This window comes from Musa acuminata, chromosome BXJ3-7, assembly GCF_036884655.1.
Source record: "Musa acuminata AAA Group cultivar baxijiao chromosome BXJ3-7, Cavendish_Baxijiao_AAA, whole genome shotgun sequence".
Taxonomy (NCBI): Eukaryota; Viridiplantae; Streptophyta; class Magnoliopsida; order Zingiberales; family Musaceae; genus Musa; species Musa acuminata.
The window spans coordinates 41,651,909-41,670,256 of NC_088355.1; the positions used below are offsets into that span (position 1 = coordinate 41,651,909).

General features: G+C 40.4%; 6 protein-coding genes across 6 annotated transcripts; 3 read left to right on the forward strand and 3 right to left on the reverse strand.

Moving 5' to 3' along the window:
• Positions 1 to 3,055: 3,055 nt before the first annotated feature.
• LOC135642526 (uncharacterized) lies at positions 3,056 to 3,680 on the reverse strand. Its single transcript, XM_065158740.1, has one exon. It carries the CDS (start codon positions 3,606 to 3,608, stop codon positions 3,180 to 3,182), a length of 429 nt encoding a protein of 142 aa, XP_065014812.1. The 5' UTR covers positions 3,609 to 3,680; the 3' UTR covers positions 3,056 to 3,179.
• Positions 3,681 to 4,986: 1,306 nt separating this feature from the next.
• Positions 4,987 to 6,011, reverse strand: LOC135642971 (uncharacterized). The gene is made up of 2 exons (XM_065159453.1): positions 5,598 to 6,011; positions 4,987 to 5,061 (listed from the first exon to the last, which is right to left on the reverse strand). Exons 1-2 carry the CDS (start codon positions 6,009 to 6,011, stop codon positions 4,987 to 4,989), a joined length of 489 nt encoding a protein of 162 aa, XP_065015525.1.
• A 5,515-nt stretch (positions 6,012 to 11,526) lies between these two features.
• Positions 11,527 to 12,092, forward strand: LOC135642767 (uncharacterized). The gene has a single exon (XM_065159179.1). It carries the CDS (start codon positions 11,585 to 11,587, stop codon positions 12,011 to 12,013), a length of 429 nt encoding a protein of 142 aa, XP_065015251.1. The 5' UTR covers positions 11,527 to 11,584; the 3' UTR covers positions 12,014 to 12,092.
• Positions 12,093 to 13,324: 1,232 nt separating this feature from the next.
• Positions 13,325 to 13,940, reverse strand: LOC135642692 (uncharacterized). The gene has a single exon (XM_065159040.1). It carries the CDS (start codon positions 13,883 to 13,885, stop codon positions 13,457 to 13,459), a length of 429 nt encoding a protein of 142 aa, XP_065015112.1. The 5' UTR covers positions 13,886 to 13,940; the 3' UTR covers positions 13,325 to 13,456.
• Positions 13,941 to 14,725: 785 nt separating this feature from the next.
• Positions 14,726 to 15,502, forward strand: LOC103974170 (uncharacterized). The gene has a single exon (XM_009388932.3). It carries the CDS (start codon positions 14,772 to 14,774, stop codon positions 15,198 to 15,200), a length of 429 nt encoding a protein of 142 aa, XP_009387207.2. The 5' UTR covers positions 14,726 to 14,771; the 3' UTR covers positions 15,201 to 15,502.
• A 1,005-nt stretch (positions 15,503 to 16,507) lies between these two features.
• LOC135642612 (uncharacterized) lies at positions 16,508 to 17,216 on the forward strand. The gene has a single exon (XM_065158908.1). The coding sequence runs from the start codon at positions 16,580 to 16,582 to the stop codon at positions 17,006 to 17,008; it is 429 nt and encodes a 142-aa protein (XP_065014980.1). The 5' UTR covers positions 16,508 to 16,579; the 3' UTR covers positions 17,009 to 17,216.
• The last annotated feature ends 1,132 nt before the right edge of the window (positions 17,217 to 18,348 follow it).

An 18,348-nucleotide genomic window follows, 5' to 3' on the forward strand; every position in this document is an offset into this window, starting at 1 on the left:
TATGATATTATTTATAGTTAAATGAAAAATATCAGGAACTTCTTTTTTATTATTTATAGCTTGGTTTTTTTTATTATATAAGTCATCATATTATTAGCACTAATTGATTATTTTTTATATATTTGCAAACGTCGCGACGATGGACTATCAAAATTAATGAGATTTGTTTCCACTATCAAAACCTAAATAACAAGAAGATGATACCAAAAAATGATTTAAAAGAAACACAGGTTTCCTTTGTTTATTACTTTTTAGAATTTATAATTTTTCTTCTCTAGTACAAATTAATTACAATAGAATCAAAATTTTTAAATTTGATAAGTCAATATTTGATCGTCATTGGTGTGACCCTCTGTAAGGGAGTTAAGAGCTCATAGCCCTTCCTCTAATACTAATCTGATAAATCAAAATTTAATTATCATTGGTGTGATCATGTAGGCTCGCACTCGATTTTATCCTTTCGGGACCGTGAACCTCGAGAAAAATACTTCTAAGAGTAAGAGTGATCTTGGTTTTTTTTATTTCTCAATCAACGTGGGACTAAATGTCCTTATTAGAATCGATTCTCATCCTCAAAATTTTCTTTTATACGTATCATAAAATAATTTTAATCAAATCATTTAGAATTAACATAACACGATGAAGTTGTTTTGCCTCACGAAAATGGTAACCCAACAGTACTTCGTACATCGAGACGTCGACTCGATGGGCTGTCACCGAGCTCATAGATTGGAAAATGTGAAACCAGAAGCCAAATCTCCTTTTCCCTCGCATGAAATGACGCTGAAAAGTGCATCCAAACCAATAAAAAGAACCCATCCGGCCATTGCTGTGCTTCAGAACAATGATGACAAAACGACACTCGCACACTCTAATAATTAAGCACGAAAAAGTCTCTCGTCTTCTTTGTTTTCTTCCAATCACTGCCGCAATTTACTTGGAAATTAGGGGTGCCTTTCTTGATCTTATCTCCACCTCGTCGTCCTCATCCTTTCAGCTTCGCTGTTGCAGAATAACACTAAACATGGTTGACTCGATAGTTTGCTTTTGGACATGTCAATTTGATATCTAAATGGATCTGTTGGAATGAGACATTAAATGTTTGGATGCTGAGACATCTTTTTTTTATATTAATTTCCGATGTACGGGGGGCGACATGATGTCCACTCAATCTCTTGTAGTGTGGTGTTGGTAAGAATATAAATTAAGATCATCTTTTATTTACCTACTTAAGTTTATAATGTTAAGTGTTTGAAATCTCATATGATAAATTTGTCTAATGTTAAGTGTTTGAAATCTCATATGATAAATTTGTCTAATGTTAAGTGTTTGAAATCTCATATGATAAATTTTATATCTAAAATATTGACCTAATGGTAATACATAAGCCCTCGTATGATTGACTTGTATTAATATATGATAGAATGGTCACATGATTAAATCTCATCTTCGTCGATTATCGTAAAAAAAAAAAAAAAAGTTCATTTATCATATATCGATTTAGTTGCATGTTCAATGTCACGAAACGAGTGGGTTTAGCTTGATAAGCTACAAATCTGGATAGGTAGACTTTGCCAAGTTAGTGGATGTTGCTCACGAGTTGTGATCCAAGACATAATACGTTATGGACGAGATTGGTGTTGCTAAACGAGTAGGTTTGGCAGGATTGCAAAATATAATTCAAAATGTCCAAGTTAAAATTTCATAAATTAGAGATCTGTCCGGGTTGAGGTAGAAAGCAAATTAGACTGAAGTACTTAAGTCGAGAAAATCGATTTGTATGAAAAAAAAATTATCATGACAAAAGATATAACATCAAATATGTCCAAGACACGTAAGTTAGATAAATCCAATCAATATGAAGAAAAATATATCATGGTAGAAGCATAAGGTCAAATAGACCTGAGACACTTAGAAAATCTCAACCCGTGTAAAAAGAGGCGCAAGGCTAAATGTGCCCAAGGCACATAAGTCATGAAAATATAACTTATGTGAAGAGAAATTAGTCACGATAGAAGCACAAGGTGACTTGAGGCATGTAAGTTAAAAAAATCTAACTCGCATGAAGAGATCTATTATGATTGATGCAGAAGATCAAATGTGCTCGAGATGCGTAAGTTGAAAAAAATCATTTCGCATGAAGAGAAATCCATCATGATAGAGGTGCAAAGCCAAATGTATTTGAGGGATATAAGTCAAGAAAACTCAACCAGTGCAAAGAGAGATCAACCATGGCAGAGACATAAGATAAATATGCTCGAGGTAGGTGAGTTATGAAAACTCGACTCACGTGAAGAGAAATCCATCATGATAGAAGCATAAGGCAAGATATATTTAATGCATGAAGTTAGGAAAACTCGACCCATGTGAAGAGAAATTTACCATGCTAGAGGCATAAGGCCAAATGTGTGTGAGATGAATAAATTAGGAAAACCCGATCTGTACGAATAGAAATATACTACAACGAAAGGACAATGCCAAATATGCTAGAGATGTATAAGTTAGGAAACTCGACTCGCATGAAGGAAAATCCACCATTATAGAGATGCAAAGGTCATATATGTTCAAGACATATGAGTCAAGAAACCCGACGTGTGTAAAAAGAGATCCACTATGATAGAGACACAAAATAAAATTTGCCCAAGGCATGTAAGTAGAATCAAACATATAAGTAAAGTAATCCGTTACGATAGAGATACAAGATAAAACATGTCTCAAGCACGTAAGTCAGAAAAACTCGATCCATGAGAGGAGATCTCGAGAGACTTCAATTGATTATTACTACCAAACCAACCAAACTTGTTTGTGTTGGAAAGTGAGATGATAAAACAAATTATCAAAGATTAATAATAAAAAATATATCAAAAAATAGTTACAATATTTAATATGATTCGATAAATTATTCTCATTTATATTTATGGTGAAAACTAAAATTTTAATTTACAAGATATTAAGTTGCATCATCTCATAGAATATATATATATATATATATATATATATATATATATATATATATATATATATTCTTATAACTTGTAGATCCTTAAAACAACAGTAGCACGACGTAACGTAGGTACATGTAACATAAGACAGAAACCAAATACTTAGGAAGCCAAATGACTACTTTAGGCCTGCAGGAAACGTTGTGATTCATGTACTGCTCGGCATGATCATCCCTGCTACTCCTCAAGCTCGAAGGCTGACACCGGGAAGCTGTCGGACAACCCAGTGCCCGTCTTGAAGGTGATCTTCCCCGTCGAGGGATCCTCGACGCGCATCTCAACGACTGAGAGCCAGAGTAGCAGCTCCTTGGTCTTCACCCCCGTCATCTTGTGCATCTTGCGCTTCTCCACGAAGGCCGTCACCTCAGGGGCGTACGACACCGCCCGCTTGATCTTCTTGAAGGTGTGGTCATGCTTCTTCTTCTGGATCAGCCATATGAACCCAGCCGCGCGGTTGTACCCGAACTCTTGGATGTCCTCTAGGGGGAAGAGTCCCCTCGGGAGCTCCAGTTCTTGAAGCAGTTGGATGGATTTCTTGCCGCAGAGGGCGTCACCGGTGAAGACCTCAGCACCGTGGCGATGGCTTTCGATCGTGTGGAGAGCCATGTCGTCGATAACTAAAGTGGTTCGGAAGCTAAAGAGCAGTGCAGAAGAGGATGACGAAAAGAAGGCAAAAGGGCTGATGAAACGAAGATGGGAGGGAGATGGTATTTATAGGTGAGAAGTAGGAGTCTCGTAATGCGAATACGACGCAAACAAGCCATGATACGCGCATGCCATGTAAGACCCATAGAGTTGGTCTTCTTTGGAGGGCAGTCAATAATTTCCGGGAGAGGTTGTGTGGTACGCAGATAAGCACTTGGGATGTGTTAGCGGGACGAGCGACTGCAGCCAAAGTCAGTCAAACGACCAAGTCGTGGTATTGCAACGGGCTCGATCTAGATGGATTTGGTCTCAACGTCTAAACCACGCATGCTTTGAAGTTTCATTTAGTCTCACACTGAATAAAGAGTATATGAATCAAGGGCTCAACTTTCAATGGTGTCTTTTGGAGCTCATATACTTCGAAAGGATAAAACTATGTGGGTACGCATATCATCCAAAACGAACAATTCCTCGCGAGCCTACGGGTTGTACAAATGGTCGACTGATCAAATGGTCCATTGTCAGATTGGTGCTAGAAGGAGGGCCCAAGACCTACACCTCGATCAAGCAAACTCGCTCCTAAATTGCGCACCTTGGCTCCCCTACGGGAGAAAGCACTGATAAGATAAAGGCTCATAAGTTAAATAAATATATAGATAGGATTTAGGTTCTTAGATTGAATTGATATCCGATCTAAGGTATATCTAAAATTTTAATATTTTTTGACTAATCTACGAGCTTGGAACCTTTTAGAGTCGCAATGTCAAAAGTAGATCTCCACTTGAAAATTCTACTTATGTTGGAGGTATTTTTGATAAAGTCTAATATTTTCATATTAAAGCGTGATCAAGCATTTGATATTTTGAAATGTGGATGATCTGATTTGGATCACATGTGCCCTACTTGGATTGTTGTCATTTCATATAGTTTTTACAAATGCAAGTAGAAAAACTTGACCGTGCTTTTGTACGATTATCCCACTTAATAATATATTATGAGTGCCAATCAAAATTTTCACAAAAAAAAATTGAAAAAAATTATGTTATAATAAATGACATGTAAGACGTTCACAGGTGAGTTTGAATTTGAGATCTATCACCTACGATACTGATCAATTGAATGTCTCAATAGAGATAAGAGCAATGATCAATTATAATGTATGTTAGTGTGGGAGTCATGCAACATATGATATTAATGTAAATGACAAAGCTGAGTAGAATCAACACCGGAAATCATGTACTCCAAATCACGCCATATTTATTATCCAAATTACACCACACTTATTTGTGACAGCAATACATCAAAATATAATTAAATGCCCGCCCATCTTTTCCCTGCCTCACTGCTCCAGCTCGAAGGCAGCTCTCGGGAAACTGTCCGACAGTCCAGTGATGAGGATATAAACAGGAATAACCTTTGTATAGGAACAAATACTAGAAGACCAAAATACGCAGCGGAATAAAATGGAAACACAATCAAACAGAACACCAAGATATACGCGGAAAACCCCTTCAATGTGAAGGGTAAAAACCACGGGGCAAACTAGAGATAATCCACTATGAGAATAATGAATATACAAATCTCAATCTCTTGCCCAAAACCCAAGCAACAACCACAAGAGAATAACTGGGATACAAGGATCACGTTACTGCCCACAATATCTAAAACCTCCCAAGTAATCACAGCAAGAGCCTACTGTAGATTTGATCTAACCTGAGATGAGAACACTGCTAGATGATTGTGAACAGTCTCTCTGCGTTGTCCTTGCCTTCCCTTTCTTTCTCTTCCTCTTCTGTCTTGTTCTCCTTCTTTTCTTTGGAATCTTGTATCTGCCTCGTTGCTGCCTTTTTATAGCTTTAATCTACCTCTAAAACGCAGCCACCACACCCCCCTAATCTTAATTAGGGTTAGGTTAAGAAGGGATGTGAGCTGTGGGCTGATAAAGCCCACATGGGCTGAATATGGGCCATCAGCCCAACATCCAGTGCCGGTCTTGAAGGTTATCTTCTCCGATGATGGGTCGTCGACGTACATCTCGACGATCGAGAGCCACAGCAGGAGCTCCTTCGTCTTCACCCCCGTCATCTTCTTCATCTTACCTTCCTCCACGAAGGCCGTCACCTCGGGGGCGTACGACACCTGCCTCTTAATCTTCTTGAAGGTGTGATCCTTCTTCTTCTTCTGGATCAACCATACGAAGCTGGCTTCGCGGTTGTGCCCGAACTCCTCGACGTCCTCGAGAGGGAAGAGACCCTTGGGAAGGCGGAGCTCGGCGAGTAGCTCAATCGATTTCTTCTTGCATATGGAGTCTCCCTTGTAGACTTCCGCACCCTTGCGGTAGCGGTCGATGGTCGCGGATGCCATCCTATGCTTTGTTACAGAACTAATCCAAGTGAGATAGGTTTAGACGAGAGACTGCAATCCGATCATGAAGGGTCGGAGAGGAATGGAATATTTATAGCGTGCGGCAGTGGCAAAGATCGGAGAGAGAGAGAAAGCAAGAATTTGACTTTTGGAGCCTTGCCTTAGATTAATCGTCGTCGGTGGTGCGTATTCTGTCAGCTAACTCTTTTGTGTCATTCTATGACTTTGTCCATAACGACGTCGTCCTAAAGTGTTTGTCCTATTGACCTGCGAACCCATCGAAGACCGCATTCAAAGATTTTTTAGTCACACATCGAGCGATGTTCCGGAATCAAAATCAATTAGTTGGGAGATTGTGAGAGGGGTGGTAATCCTTGTTAAGAATGTAGTTTGCATAATTGAATGGAGTCCCAAATTGATTTGATCCTATAAAACTATATTGGGGGTGTATCAGATAATCCTTTGAATGCTCAAATTAATAAAAAAATTAAAATTCGATTAATATCAAATCTTTAGAATGACTAATTTATATTAAACAAGAGGCAATGATCTAATGTGATAAGTTGTGATTTTTTTTTCACAATAGTATATCTGAGATATTTTATAATATGATGGAGTATCATAGGGTATTGAATTGTGATTGGAAGAATTAAATATGTAGTTATAGATATGTGCGTCATCTGATTGTGGGTGACATACGTCTACAATTCACGAATCATGAACTCGTTTTGGATTTTGTTAGTTAAGAGTTGATGTCCACATATAAGGATTTGTCGCCTCCGTCATAGTGAATATATCTTCACGCGAGTTAGGTTTTTTCAACTTATATTTTTCGGTTACATTTGACCTTGTACCTTCATCACTACATATTTTTTTCACTTGAGTCGAGTTTTCTCGACTTACGTGCATTTGACATATTTGGTCATGTGCTTCCGTCATGATGGATTTCTTTTCATGTACATTGGATTTTCTTAATTCACGTGCATCAAGCACATTTGCTTTCTACATCCATTGTGGCAGATCTCTTTTTGCGCGGATCGGATTTTCCCAACTTATGTGTCTCGAGCATGTTTGGCCTTGTGCCTTTGCCATGATGAATTTTTGTTCACGTAGTTCCAGTTTTTTAAATTTGGGTATCTCGGATACATTTAGCCTTGCACCTTCATTGTGGCAGATATCTCTTCACATGAGTTGAGTTTTCTTGATTTAAGCACCTCAAGTATATTTAGCCTTGCGCCTTCACATGGTAGATTTCTCTTCACATGATCAGGTTTTTTGAACATATATGCCTCGGGCACATTTGGCCTCGTGCCTCCATCATGATGGATTTCTCTTCACGTGAATCGGTTTTTTCGACTAATGCGTTTCGGACACATTTGGCCTTGCACCTCTACCATGACAGATTTCTTTTCACGTGGGTTAGGTTTTTTCGACTTATGCATCTCAAGCACATTTGACTTTGTTCCCCAGCCATGACATATTCTCTTCATGTGAGTCATGTTTTTACGACTTACGCCTTCGGCATGGCGGATGTCTCTTCACACGGGTCAAGTTTTTTGACTCATGCACCTTGGGCACATTTGCCTTGTTCCTCTATCGTGGTGGATCTCTCATCGATCCCTTACTTTTGTGGAGGAAGGGTGCTTGGTCATGAAAGGGATCAAGGAGGTAGAGAATATATAAGCAAACTCCAAGTATCTAGACAAGACTGAAGGACTGAGGCCAAGAAACTTTATAAGATCAGTGTCAATAGGCTTCTCATCAAAATAGTCAAAACCTAAGGACTTCAAGTTGATGTTGGAGTGCTTAACCAAGAAACGAAGTAGGCAACACGTAATATTGTATCTCTTCTACTCAAAGGAGTAGGCAACAAAGATGATAGAGAAGAAGGTTAATCCAGAAGAAGAAGGATCATACCTTCAAGAAGAAGAAAGAAGAAGATTAATAGGCAAGCGTCGTACGCCCCCGAGGTGACGGCCTTCACGAAGGAAGGTAAGACGAAGAAGAAGACAAGGGTGAAGACGTAGGAGCTCCTACTGTGGCTCTCGATCGTCGAGATATACATCGATGACCCATCATTAGAGAAGATAACCTTCAAGATTGGCACTGGACTATCAGACAGTTTCCCGATAACTGCCTTCAAGCTGAAGCAGTGAGGTAGGGAAAATACGGGTGGGCTTCGAAGCACCTTAATAATATTTTTGATGTAGTCTCAGAATTACTGTCACAAATAAGTGTAGTGTAATTTGGATAATAAATATGACATGATTTGGAGTACATGCTATTCCACTCAACTTTGTCATTTACATTAATATAAGATGGTGCATGACTCCCACGCTAACATCAATATAATTGGCCATTGTTCTTATCTCTATTGAGACATTCAAGTGAGAGGATAAGAAGCCTATTGACACTAATTTTATTAAGTTCCTTAGCTTTTGTCCTTCAGCCTTATCTTAGTATTTAGAGTTTGCTTATATATTCTCTACTTACTTGATCCATTTCATGACCAAACACTCTCTCTTCATAAAAGCAAAGGATTGTTGAGAGGTCCACCATGATAGAGGAATAAGGCAAATGTGCCTAAGGTGCATGAGTTAGAAAAACTTAACCCGCATGAAGAGGCATCCGCCACGACGAAGGCATAAGTCGAAAAAACCTGACTCACGTGAAGAGAATATGTAATGGCTGGGGCACAAAGTCAAATGTGTCTCAGATGTCTAAGTTGAGAAAGTCTAACCCACGTGAAAAAAAATCTGTTATTGTAGAGGTGCAAGGCCAAATGTGTCCGAAGCGTGTAAGGCGAAAAATATGATTCTCACAAAGAAAAATCTATCACGATGGAGGCATAAGACCAAATGTGCCTGAGACATGTAGATTCATGAAAAAACTAATTAATGTGAAGAAAAATCTAAGCATAGAAAATATCTGTCCTCTCCTATTTTTGAAAGGTAAGTTTATCCCCTTTTATCCTCTTGAAGATGAACATTTATACTTGGTTACAAAAGGGTAAGAAGGAAGCTTGTAATTACCTTTTTTTGGTAAAAAGCTATGATTGCCTTTCTTGGATCTTTGTTCATGTGGATAGACAGGTGGAAGGGTGACCTTCATCTTCTCCTCCCTTTCCAAGCACCAAATGGTAGTGACATGTCGGATGGTGATTGACTAACAATATATCCCCTATTATTTATTCCCTCCCGAAGGTGTGATTTGAGGCTCTTGCGAGAGGAGTTTGAAGAATCACATTTAGTTAATCCGATACGAGAGTATTCAAGATCTCTTAGGGATCGAGTTTTTCTTACTTATGTGCATCAGGCACATTTTTCCTCGTATCTCCATCATGTCGGGTTACTCTCAAGTGGGTTAGGTTTTTCTAACTCATGTTCGTTGGTAATATTTTGTCTTATGCCTCCACTATGGTGGATCTCTTTTTGCACAAGTCATGTTTTCTTGACTCACGTGCCTCAGACATATATGACATTGTGCTTTCACCACGATGGATTTCTCCTCATTCGAGTTGGGTTTTCCTAATTTATATATCTCACACATATTGCCTTATGTCATTATTATGGTAAAAAATTTTTTACATAAGTCAAGTTTTCTTGACTTACGTGTCTCAAGTATATTTGGTATTACGCCTCTATCGTGATAAATTTCTTTTCACGCGGGTCGGGTTTTCCTAACTCACCTACCTCAAACACATTTGTCTTGTGCTTCCACAATAGCTAATCTCTCTTCATGCTACTTAGGTTTTTTCGACTTACATGCCCCAAGCACATTTAACCTTGTGCCTTCATCATAGCAGATTTCTTTTCATATGAGATGAGTTTTCCCAACTTATATGTCTCGAGCACATTTGACCTTCTACCTTCACTGTAGCAAATATCTCTTCACATGGGTTAGGTTTTTTCGACTTATATGCCTCGAGTTGCCTTGTGCCTCCACTATGATAGATTTCTCTTCACATAGTTATATTTTCCTAACTTATGTATCTTGGGCACATTTAGCTTTGCGCCTCCACCATGTCGGATTTCTGGGTCAGAATTTCCTAACTTATATATCTCGGGCATATTTAGCATTGTACTTCCGATATGACGGATTTCTCTTTATATGAGCGGGATTTTTTTGACTTATGTGCTTTTTGTATATTTGGTATTCTGCCTCCACAATAATGAATTTTTGTTTCATGTCGGTTGAGTTTTTTCGACTCACGTGCCTCATGCACATTTGGCCTTGTGCCTTCGCCATGACAATTTCTATTTATGTGGGTCGAGTTTTTTCAACTTATGTGCCTTGGGCATATTTGGTCGTGCACCTCCACTATGGCAAATTTCTCTTCATGTGAGTCGAGATTTCCTAACTTATGTTTCTTGGACACATTTGGCTTTGCGCCACCACCATTGTGGATATATTTTCATGTGAGTTGAGTTTTCTCAACTTATGCTTCTCGGCCACATTTGGCCTTATGCCTTTGCCATGGCAGATTTTTTTTTTTTTTTCACTTGGTCAAGTTTTCTCGATTTACGTGTATTTGGCACATTTGGTTGTGTGCCTTCCTCGGGGTGGATTTCTCTTTATGTACATTGAGTTTTCTTGATTCACGTGCCTCGAGCATATTTACTTTTTATATTCATCGTAGTAGATATCTTTTCGCGTGGGTCGGATTTTCCCAACTTATGTCACTCGAGTACATTTGGCCTTGTGCCTTCATCATAATGAATTTTTGTTCACGTAGTTTAGTTTTTCTAATTTGGGTATCTCAGGTACATTTAGCCATGCACCTTCGTTGTGGCGGATATCTCTTCATGTGGGTTGAGATTTCTTGATTTACGCACATAAGGTATATTTGGTCTTGTACCTCCATTATGATAGATTTTTTTTCATACGGGTTGAGTTTTTCGAACCTTTTTAAGTCGAGGTGTCGAAAGTAGATTTTCACTTGAAAATTCTATTTATGTTGGAGGTATTTTTGATAAAGTCTAATATTTTTGATATTAAAGCGTGGTCGAGCATTTGATCTTCTCGTAGATGATCTAATTTGAATCACATGTGTCCTGCTTGGATTGTTGTCATTTCAGATAATATTTACGTATTCTTTAACTTGCTCCATAACGGCCGTGGTTGTACTAAAATTAATGTCTTATTTGACTCGTGAACCTATGAAGGACGCCTACTCGTAGAGTTTTGGTCACAACTTCAGGCATGCGTGGTTTAGACGTTGAGACCAAATCCATCGAGATGGATCCCGTTGCAATAACCCGACTTGGTCGTTTCACTGACTTGGCTGCCGTCGCTCGTCTCGTTGACACATCCCAAGTGCTCATCTGCATACCACACTCCCTCTCCCGGCAATTATCATCTGCCCTCCAAAGAAGACCCAATTACTATATGGGTCTTACATGGCATGCGCGTATCATGGCTTGTTTGCGTCGTATACCCATTACGAGACTCCTACTTCTCACCTATAAATACCATCTCCCTCCCATCTTCGTTTCATCAGCCCTTTTGCCTTCTCTTCGTCATCCTCTTCCGCACTGCTCTTTAGCTTCCGAACCTCTTTAGTTATCGACGACATGGCTCTCCACACCATCGAAAGCCATCGCCACGGTGCTGAGGTCTTCACCGGTGACGTCCTCTGCCGCAAGAAATCCATCCAACTGCTTCAAGAACTGGAGCTCCCGACGGGGCTCTTCCCCCTCGAGGACATCCAAGAGTTCGGGTACAACCGCGCGGCTGGGTTCATATGGCTGATCCAGAAGAAGAAGCATGACCACACCTTCAAGAAGATCAAGCGGGCGGTGTCGTACGCCCCTGAGGTGACGGCCTTCGTGGAGAAGCGCAAGATGCACAAGATGACGGGGGTGAAGACCAAGGAGCTGCTACTCTGGCTCTCCGTCGTTGAGATGCGCGTCGAGGATCCCTCGACGGGGAAGATCACCTTCAAGACCGGCACTGGGTTGTCCGACAGCTTCCCGGCGTCAGCCTTCGAGCTGGAGGAGTAGCAGGGTGGAAAATGTATCCTGTTTCGTCTCCCTCCTCATCTTCTCTTTGTATCTTGTGTTCCTCCACATCTATACTGTATTGCTTCTTTCTATAATTAATAGTATTTACCAGCGTGTCTCCTATTACTCTTTAATTCGATAACAAAACTTTGATTGATGGAATTTTAACTTGAATTATATTATGAGGAAGTCCACCCATCTAGATTTGCAATCCAGCCAAACCTACTCGTTTCACAATACCATCGTAAAGTTTATATATTAGGGAAAAAGGTCATTGACGTCTTGGTCAGTCCAACGTGATCTAGACCCATATATACAGGGTTATCCGAGTTATCTTTGAGGTAAAAATGCTAATCTCTCAAGGCACCACATATACGAAGATCGAGATCAAGATCGAGAGATGTTTTCAAACTTGATCCATTCGATGCCCAAGTTAGTAGCCCCTAGTGTATGGGTGCGAATGTGAGTGATCAAGAAAATGTCTGTACTGTCTTGTTACCTAGGTGACACATGATTGAATGGGCCTTTAGAGTAGTGTCTAGGGCCAATTCACTGCTTTGTTCCATAATATTATTATTTAGGCATTTGTAGGGACTTTTGGTCATAGCGGACCATCTTGGATCCTTTATCGCATGACTATTCAAAGCTTGCAAAGTTTATATTTGTAATTTGTATTGTCTATTAAGTGTTTTTTGAAATGGTTGCTTTTGGATCCTGAGTTAAATGATTTTTCTAACCCATCTTCTCTTGTGTAGGTTCTTAAGAGACCATAAGAGATTTCGAGGACATAACATTTTGTGGATAGACGCGTAAGAGTGCTACATAACTTGAACAAAACCAACCAAGTCCATAATAATTTGTTAAGAGGGTTGGTTGATGAGCTTTTCGATGATATCAGGCCCTCCTAGCACCAAAATATTAGAAAAAAATATCGTTGATATCTTAATCAACCTAACATGGTCCGAACCCATATGCACAAGGTTTTTCGAGGTACTTTCAAGATAGAAACGTTGAGCTCCTTAGATGCTACCTACATAAAGATCGAGGTCAGGAGAGATTTCTAGACTCGGACACTTTGACACCTAAGTTAGTAATCCGATATATACAAGTGCAGATGCAAGCAATTCAAAGAAGTCTCTTTTCTCTATGTTAAAAGCGAGTTTTATATCTAGTTGTAAAGAGTGAGCAAAAAACTTCCTATGACTTTTCTTATCATAAAGGGCAAGAAAGAATTTAACTTTTACATATATATATATATATATATATATATATATATATATATATATATATATATAATTTGTAGATCCTTAATACAACAGTAGCACGACGTAACGTAGGTACATGTAACATAAGACAGAAACCAAATACTTAGAAAGCCAAATGACTACTTTAGGCCTGCAGGAAACGTTGTGATTCTTGTACTGCTCGGCATGATCATCCCTGCTACTCCTCCAGCTCGAAGGCTGACACCGGGAAGCTGTCGGATAACCCAGTGCCGGTCTTGAAGGTGATCTTCCCCGTCGAGGGATCCTCGACGCGCATCTCAACGACGGAGAGCCAGAGTAACAGCTCCTTGGTCTTCACCCCCGTCATCTTGTGCATCTTGCGCTTCTCCACGAAGGCCGTCACCTCAGGGGCGTACGACACCGCCCGCTTGATCTTCTTGAAGGTGTGGTCATGCTTCTTCTTCTGGATCAGCCATATGAACCCAGCCTCGCGGTTGTACCCGAACTCTTGGATGTCCTCGAGGGGGAAGAGTCCCCTCGGGAGCTCCAGTTCTTGAAGCAGTTGGATGGATTTCTTGCGGCAGAGGGCGTCACCGGTGAAGACCTCAGCACCGTGGCGATGGCTTTCGATCGTGTGGAGAGCCATGTCGTCGATAACTAAAGTGGTTTGGAAGCTAAAGAGCAGTGCGGAAGAGGATGACGAAAAGAAGGCAAAAGGGCTGATGAAACGAAGATGGGAGGGAGATGGTATTTATAGGTGAGAAGTAGGAGTCTCGTAATGCGAATACGACGCAAACAAGCCATGATACGCGCATGCCATGTAAGACCCATATAGTAATTGGGTCTTCTTTGGAGGGCAGATAATAATTGCCGGGAGAGGTTGTGTGGTACGCAGATGAGCACTTGGGATGTGTGAGCGAGACGAGCGACGGCAGCCAAGTCAGTCAAACGACCAAGTCGGGTTATTGCAACGGGCTCCATCTCGATGGATTTGGTCTCAACGTCTAAACCACGCATGCTTTAAGTTGGGACCAAAACTATCCCCGATCTAGGTAGGATTTAGGTGCTTGGATTGACTTAATATCAGATCTAAGATATATCGAAAATTCTAATATAAAATCAATGTGGCATCATTCTACGAGCTCTAGTCTTTTTCAAGTTAAAGTGCCGAAAGTAGATCTCGACTTTAAAATTCTACTTGTGTTGGTGGTATTTTTTGGCTAAAAATCTATGAATGCCGTCTTCGTTGGGTTCGCAGGTCAATAGGACAATACTTTAGGACGACGTCGTCATGGACAAAGTCATAGAATGACACAAAAGAGTTAGCTGACAGAATACGCACCACCGACGACGATTAATCTAAGGCAAGGCTCCAAAAGTCAAATTCTTGCTCTCTCTCTCTCTCTCTCTCTCCGATCTTTGCCACTGCCGCACGCTATAAATATTCCATTCCTCTCCGACCCTTCATGATCGGATTGCAGTCTCTCGTCTAAACCTATCTCACTTGGATTAGTTCTGTAACAAAGGATAGGATGGCATCCGCGACCATCGACCGCTACCGCAAGGGTGCGGAAGTCTACAAGGGAGACTCCATATGCAAGAAGAAATCGATTGAGCTACTCGCCGAGCTCCGCCTTCCCAAGGGTCTCTTCCCACTCGAGGACGTAGAGGAGTTCGGGCACAACCGCGAAGCCGGCTTCGTATGGTTGATCCAGAAGAAGAAGAAGGATCACACCTTCAAGAAGATTAAGAGGCAGGTGTCGTACGCCCCCGAGGTGACGGCCTTCGTGGAGGAAGGTAAGATGAAGAAGATGACGGGGGTGAAGACGAAGGAGCTCCTGCTGTGGCTCTCGATCGTCGAGATGTACGTCGACGACCCATCATCGGAGAAGATAACCTTCAAGACCGGCACTGGACTGTCGGACAGTTTCCCGAGAGCTGCCTTCGAGCTGGAGCAGTGAGGCAGGGAAAAGATGGGCGGGCATTTAATTATATTTTGATGTATTGCTGTCACAAATAAGTGTGGTGTAATTTGGATAATAAATATGGCGTGATTTGGAGTACATGATTTCCGGTGTTGATTCTACTCAGCTTTGTCATTTACATTAATATCATATGTTGCATGACTCCCACACTAACATACGTTATAATTGATCATTGCTCTTATCTCTATTGAGACATTCAATTGATCAGTATCGTAGGTGATAGATCTCAAATTCAAACTCACCTGTGAACGTCTTACATGTCATTTATTATAACATAATTTTTTTCATTTTTTTTTTGTGAAAATTTTGATTGGCACTCATAATATATTATTAAGTGGGATAATAGTACAAAAACACGGTAAAGTTTTTCTACTTGCATTTGTAAAAACTATATGAAATGACAACAATCCAAGTAGGGCACATGTGATCCAAATCAGATCATCCACATTTCAAAATATCAAATGCTTGATCACGCTTTAATATGAAAATATTAGACTTTATCAAAAATACCTCCAACATAAGCAGAATTTTCAAGTGGAGATCTACTTTTGACATTGCGACTCTAAAAGGTTCCAAGCTTGTAGATTAGTCAAAAAAATATTAAAATTTTAGGTATACCTTAGATCGGATATCAATTCAATCTAAGAACCTAAATCCTATCTATATATTCATTTAACTTATGAGCCTTTATCTTATCAGTGCTTTCTCCCGTAAGGGAGCCAAGGTGCGCAATTCAGGAGCGAGTTTGCTTGATCGAGGTGCAGGTCTTGGGCCCTCCTTCTAGCACCAATCCGACAAGGGACCATTTGATCGGTCGACTATTGGTACAACCTGTAGGCTCGCGAGGAATTGTTCGTTTTGGACGATATGCGTACCCACATAGTTTTGTCCTTTCGAAGTATATGAGCTCCAAAAGACACCATTGAAAGTTGAGCCCTTGATTCATATACTCCTTATTCAGTGTGAGACTAAATGAAACTTCAAAGCATGCGTGGTTTAGACGTTGAGACCAAATCCATCTAGATCGAGCCCGTTGCAATACCACGACTTGGTCGTTTGACTGACTTTGGCTGCAGTCGCTCGTCCCGCTAACACATCCCAAGTGCTTATCTGCGTACCACACAACCTCTCCCGGAAATTATTGACTGCCCTCCAAAGAAGACCAACTCTATGGGTCTTACATGGCATGCGCGTATCATGGCTTGTTTGCGTCGTATTCGCATTACGAGACTCCTACTTCTCACCTATAAATACCATCTCCCTCCCATCTTCGTTTCATCAGCCCTTTTGCCTTCTTTTCGTCATCCTCTTCTGCACTGCTCTTTAGCTTCCGAACCACTTTAGTTATCGACGACATGGCTCTCCACACGATCGAAAGCCATCGCCACGGTGCTGAGGTCTTCACCGGTGACGCCCTCTGCGGCAAGAAATCCATCCAACTGCTTCAAGAACTGGAGCTCCCGAGGGGACTCTTCCCCCTCGAGGACATCCAAGAGTTCGGGTACAACCGCGAGGCTGGGTTCATATGGCTGATCCAGAAGAAGAAGCATGACCACACCTTCAAGAAGATCAAGCGGGCGGTGTCATACGCCCCTGAGGTGACGGCCTTCGTGGAGAAGCGCAAGATGCACAGGATGACGGGGGTGAAGACCAAGGAGCTGTTACTCTGGCTCTCCGTCGTTGAGATGCGCGTCGAGGATCCCTCGACGGGGAAGATCACCTTCAAGACCGGCACTGGGTTATCCGACAGCTTCCCGGTGTCAGCCTTCGAGCTGGAGGAGTAGCAGGGATGATCATGACGAGCAGTACATGAATCACAACGTTTCCTGCAGGCCTAAAGTAGTCATTTGGCTTCCTAAGTATTTGGTTTCTGTCTTATGTTACATGTACCTACGTTACGTCGTGCTACTGTTGTTTTAAGGATCTACAAATTTTATATATATATATATATATATATATATATATATATATATATATGTAAAAGTTAAATTCTTTAAGATTTACATAAGTGAATGTCAATAATCTTGTAATTTATCACATAAAGAATTTATTTTTTTATGAATATAAATGAGATTTATCGAATCATATTTAATATTATGTCAACTTTTTGATACGCTTTTGATTACTAATCTTTCATAGATTTTTTTATCCTCTCACTTACCAATACAAATGACCGTAGTTGGTTTGATAGTAATAGTCAATCCAAGTCCCTCGAGACATTGACTTTAGAAAGTTGAGTCATGTAGTCAATGGAAACTTGACTTAAGACGGTAGATTTGCTATAGGCGAAAGCTTTTTAGGCATCACCAAGAAGGAATGCCCCCTTCCTATCTTCTTCCTCACCCTTTAATATAAAAACTCATTTTTAATATAAAGAAAAGAGAGACTTTTATGAAGTATTTGCATCTACATTTGTACACTTCGAGTTATTAACTTGAGCGTCATAGTGTCCGGGTCTAGAAACTTCTTCCGACCTCAATTTTCATGCAGATAGCACCTAAGGAGCCTGACGTTTCCATTTTGAAAGTACTCGAATAACCTTATGCATATGAGTTCGGACCTATGTTACCAACCCTCTTAACGAATTGTTACAGACTTAATTGGTTTTGCTTAAGTTATACAGCACCCTTGCGTGTCTATCCGCAAAGGGTCTTCTAGTCATAGGTGCCCTATAAACCAATCACGTGAGTGATGGCACGTGTGATATGATACGTATTTTATTTTTTTTATTGTATTATTTGATATTTTATCACGATAATGAGATCGATTTGTCTTTAAACATAAACCCTAAATAATCCTAGTCATAAGTTACTCGAGAGAGACATCGAGATAACAGGATAGACTACTGTATTATATACTCGTACATATGATGGAGGTGATTGGTCTCATAGCTGCTCATGTGGGGACACTAGGGATCAAGTGCAAGTGCTCATTGAAGAATGAGTTCACTGATTGATCCGCACACGAAATGCTGAATGGTTAATAATACTTTGTTATCAAACAACGATTATGTTATCCCAGTGATGTATCTGGTCCATAGACTTGAGACATAAGGATGTCCTATATGAGTACTTCACTCTTTGATACCAGATTTATAGGTCTGGAAGTTCCAGATCTAGCACAG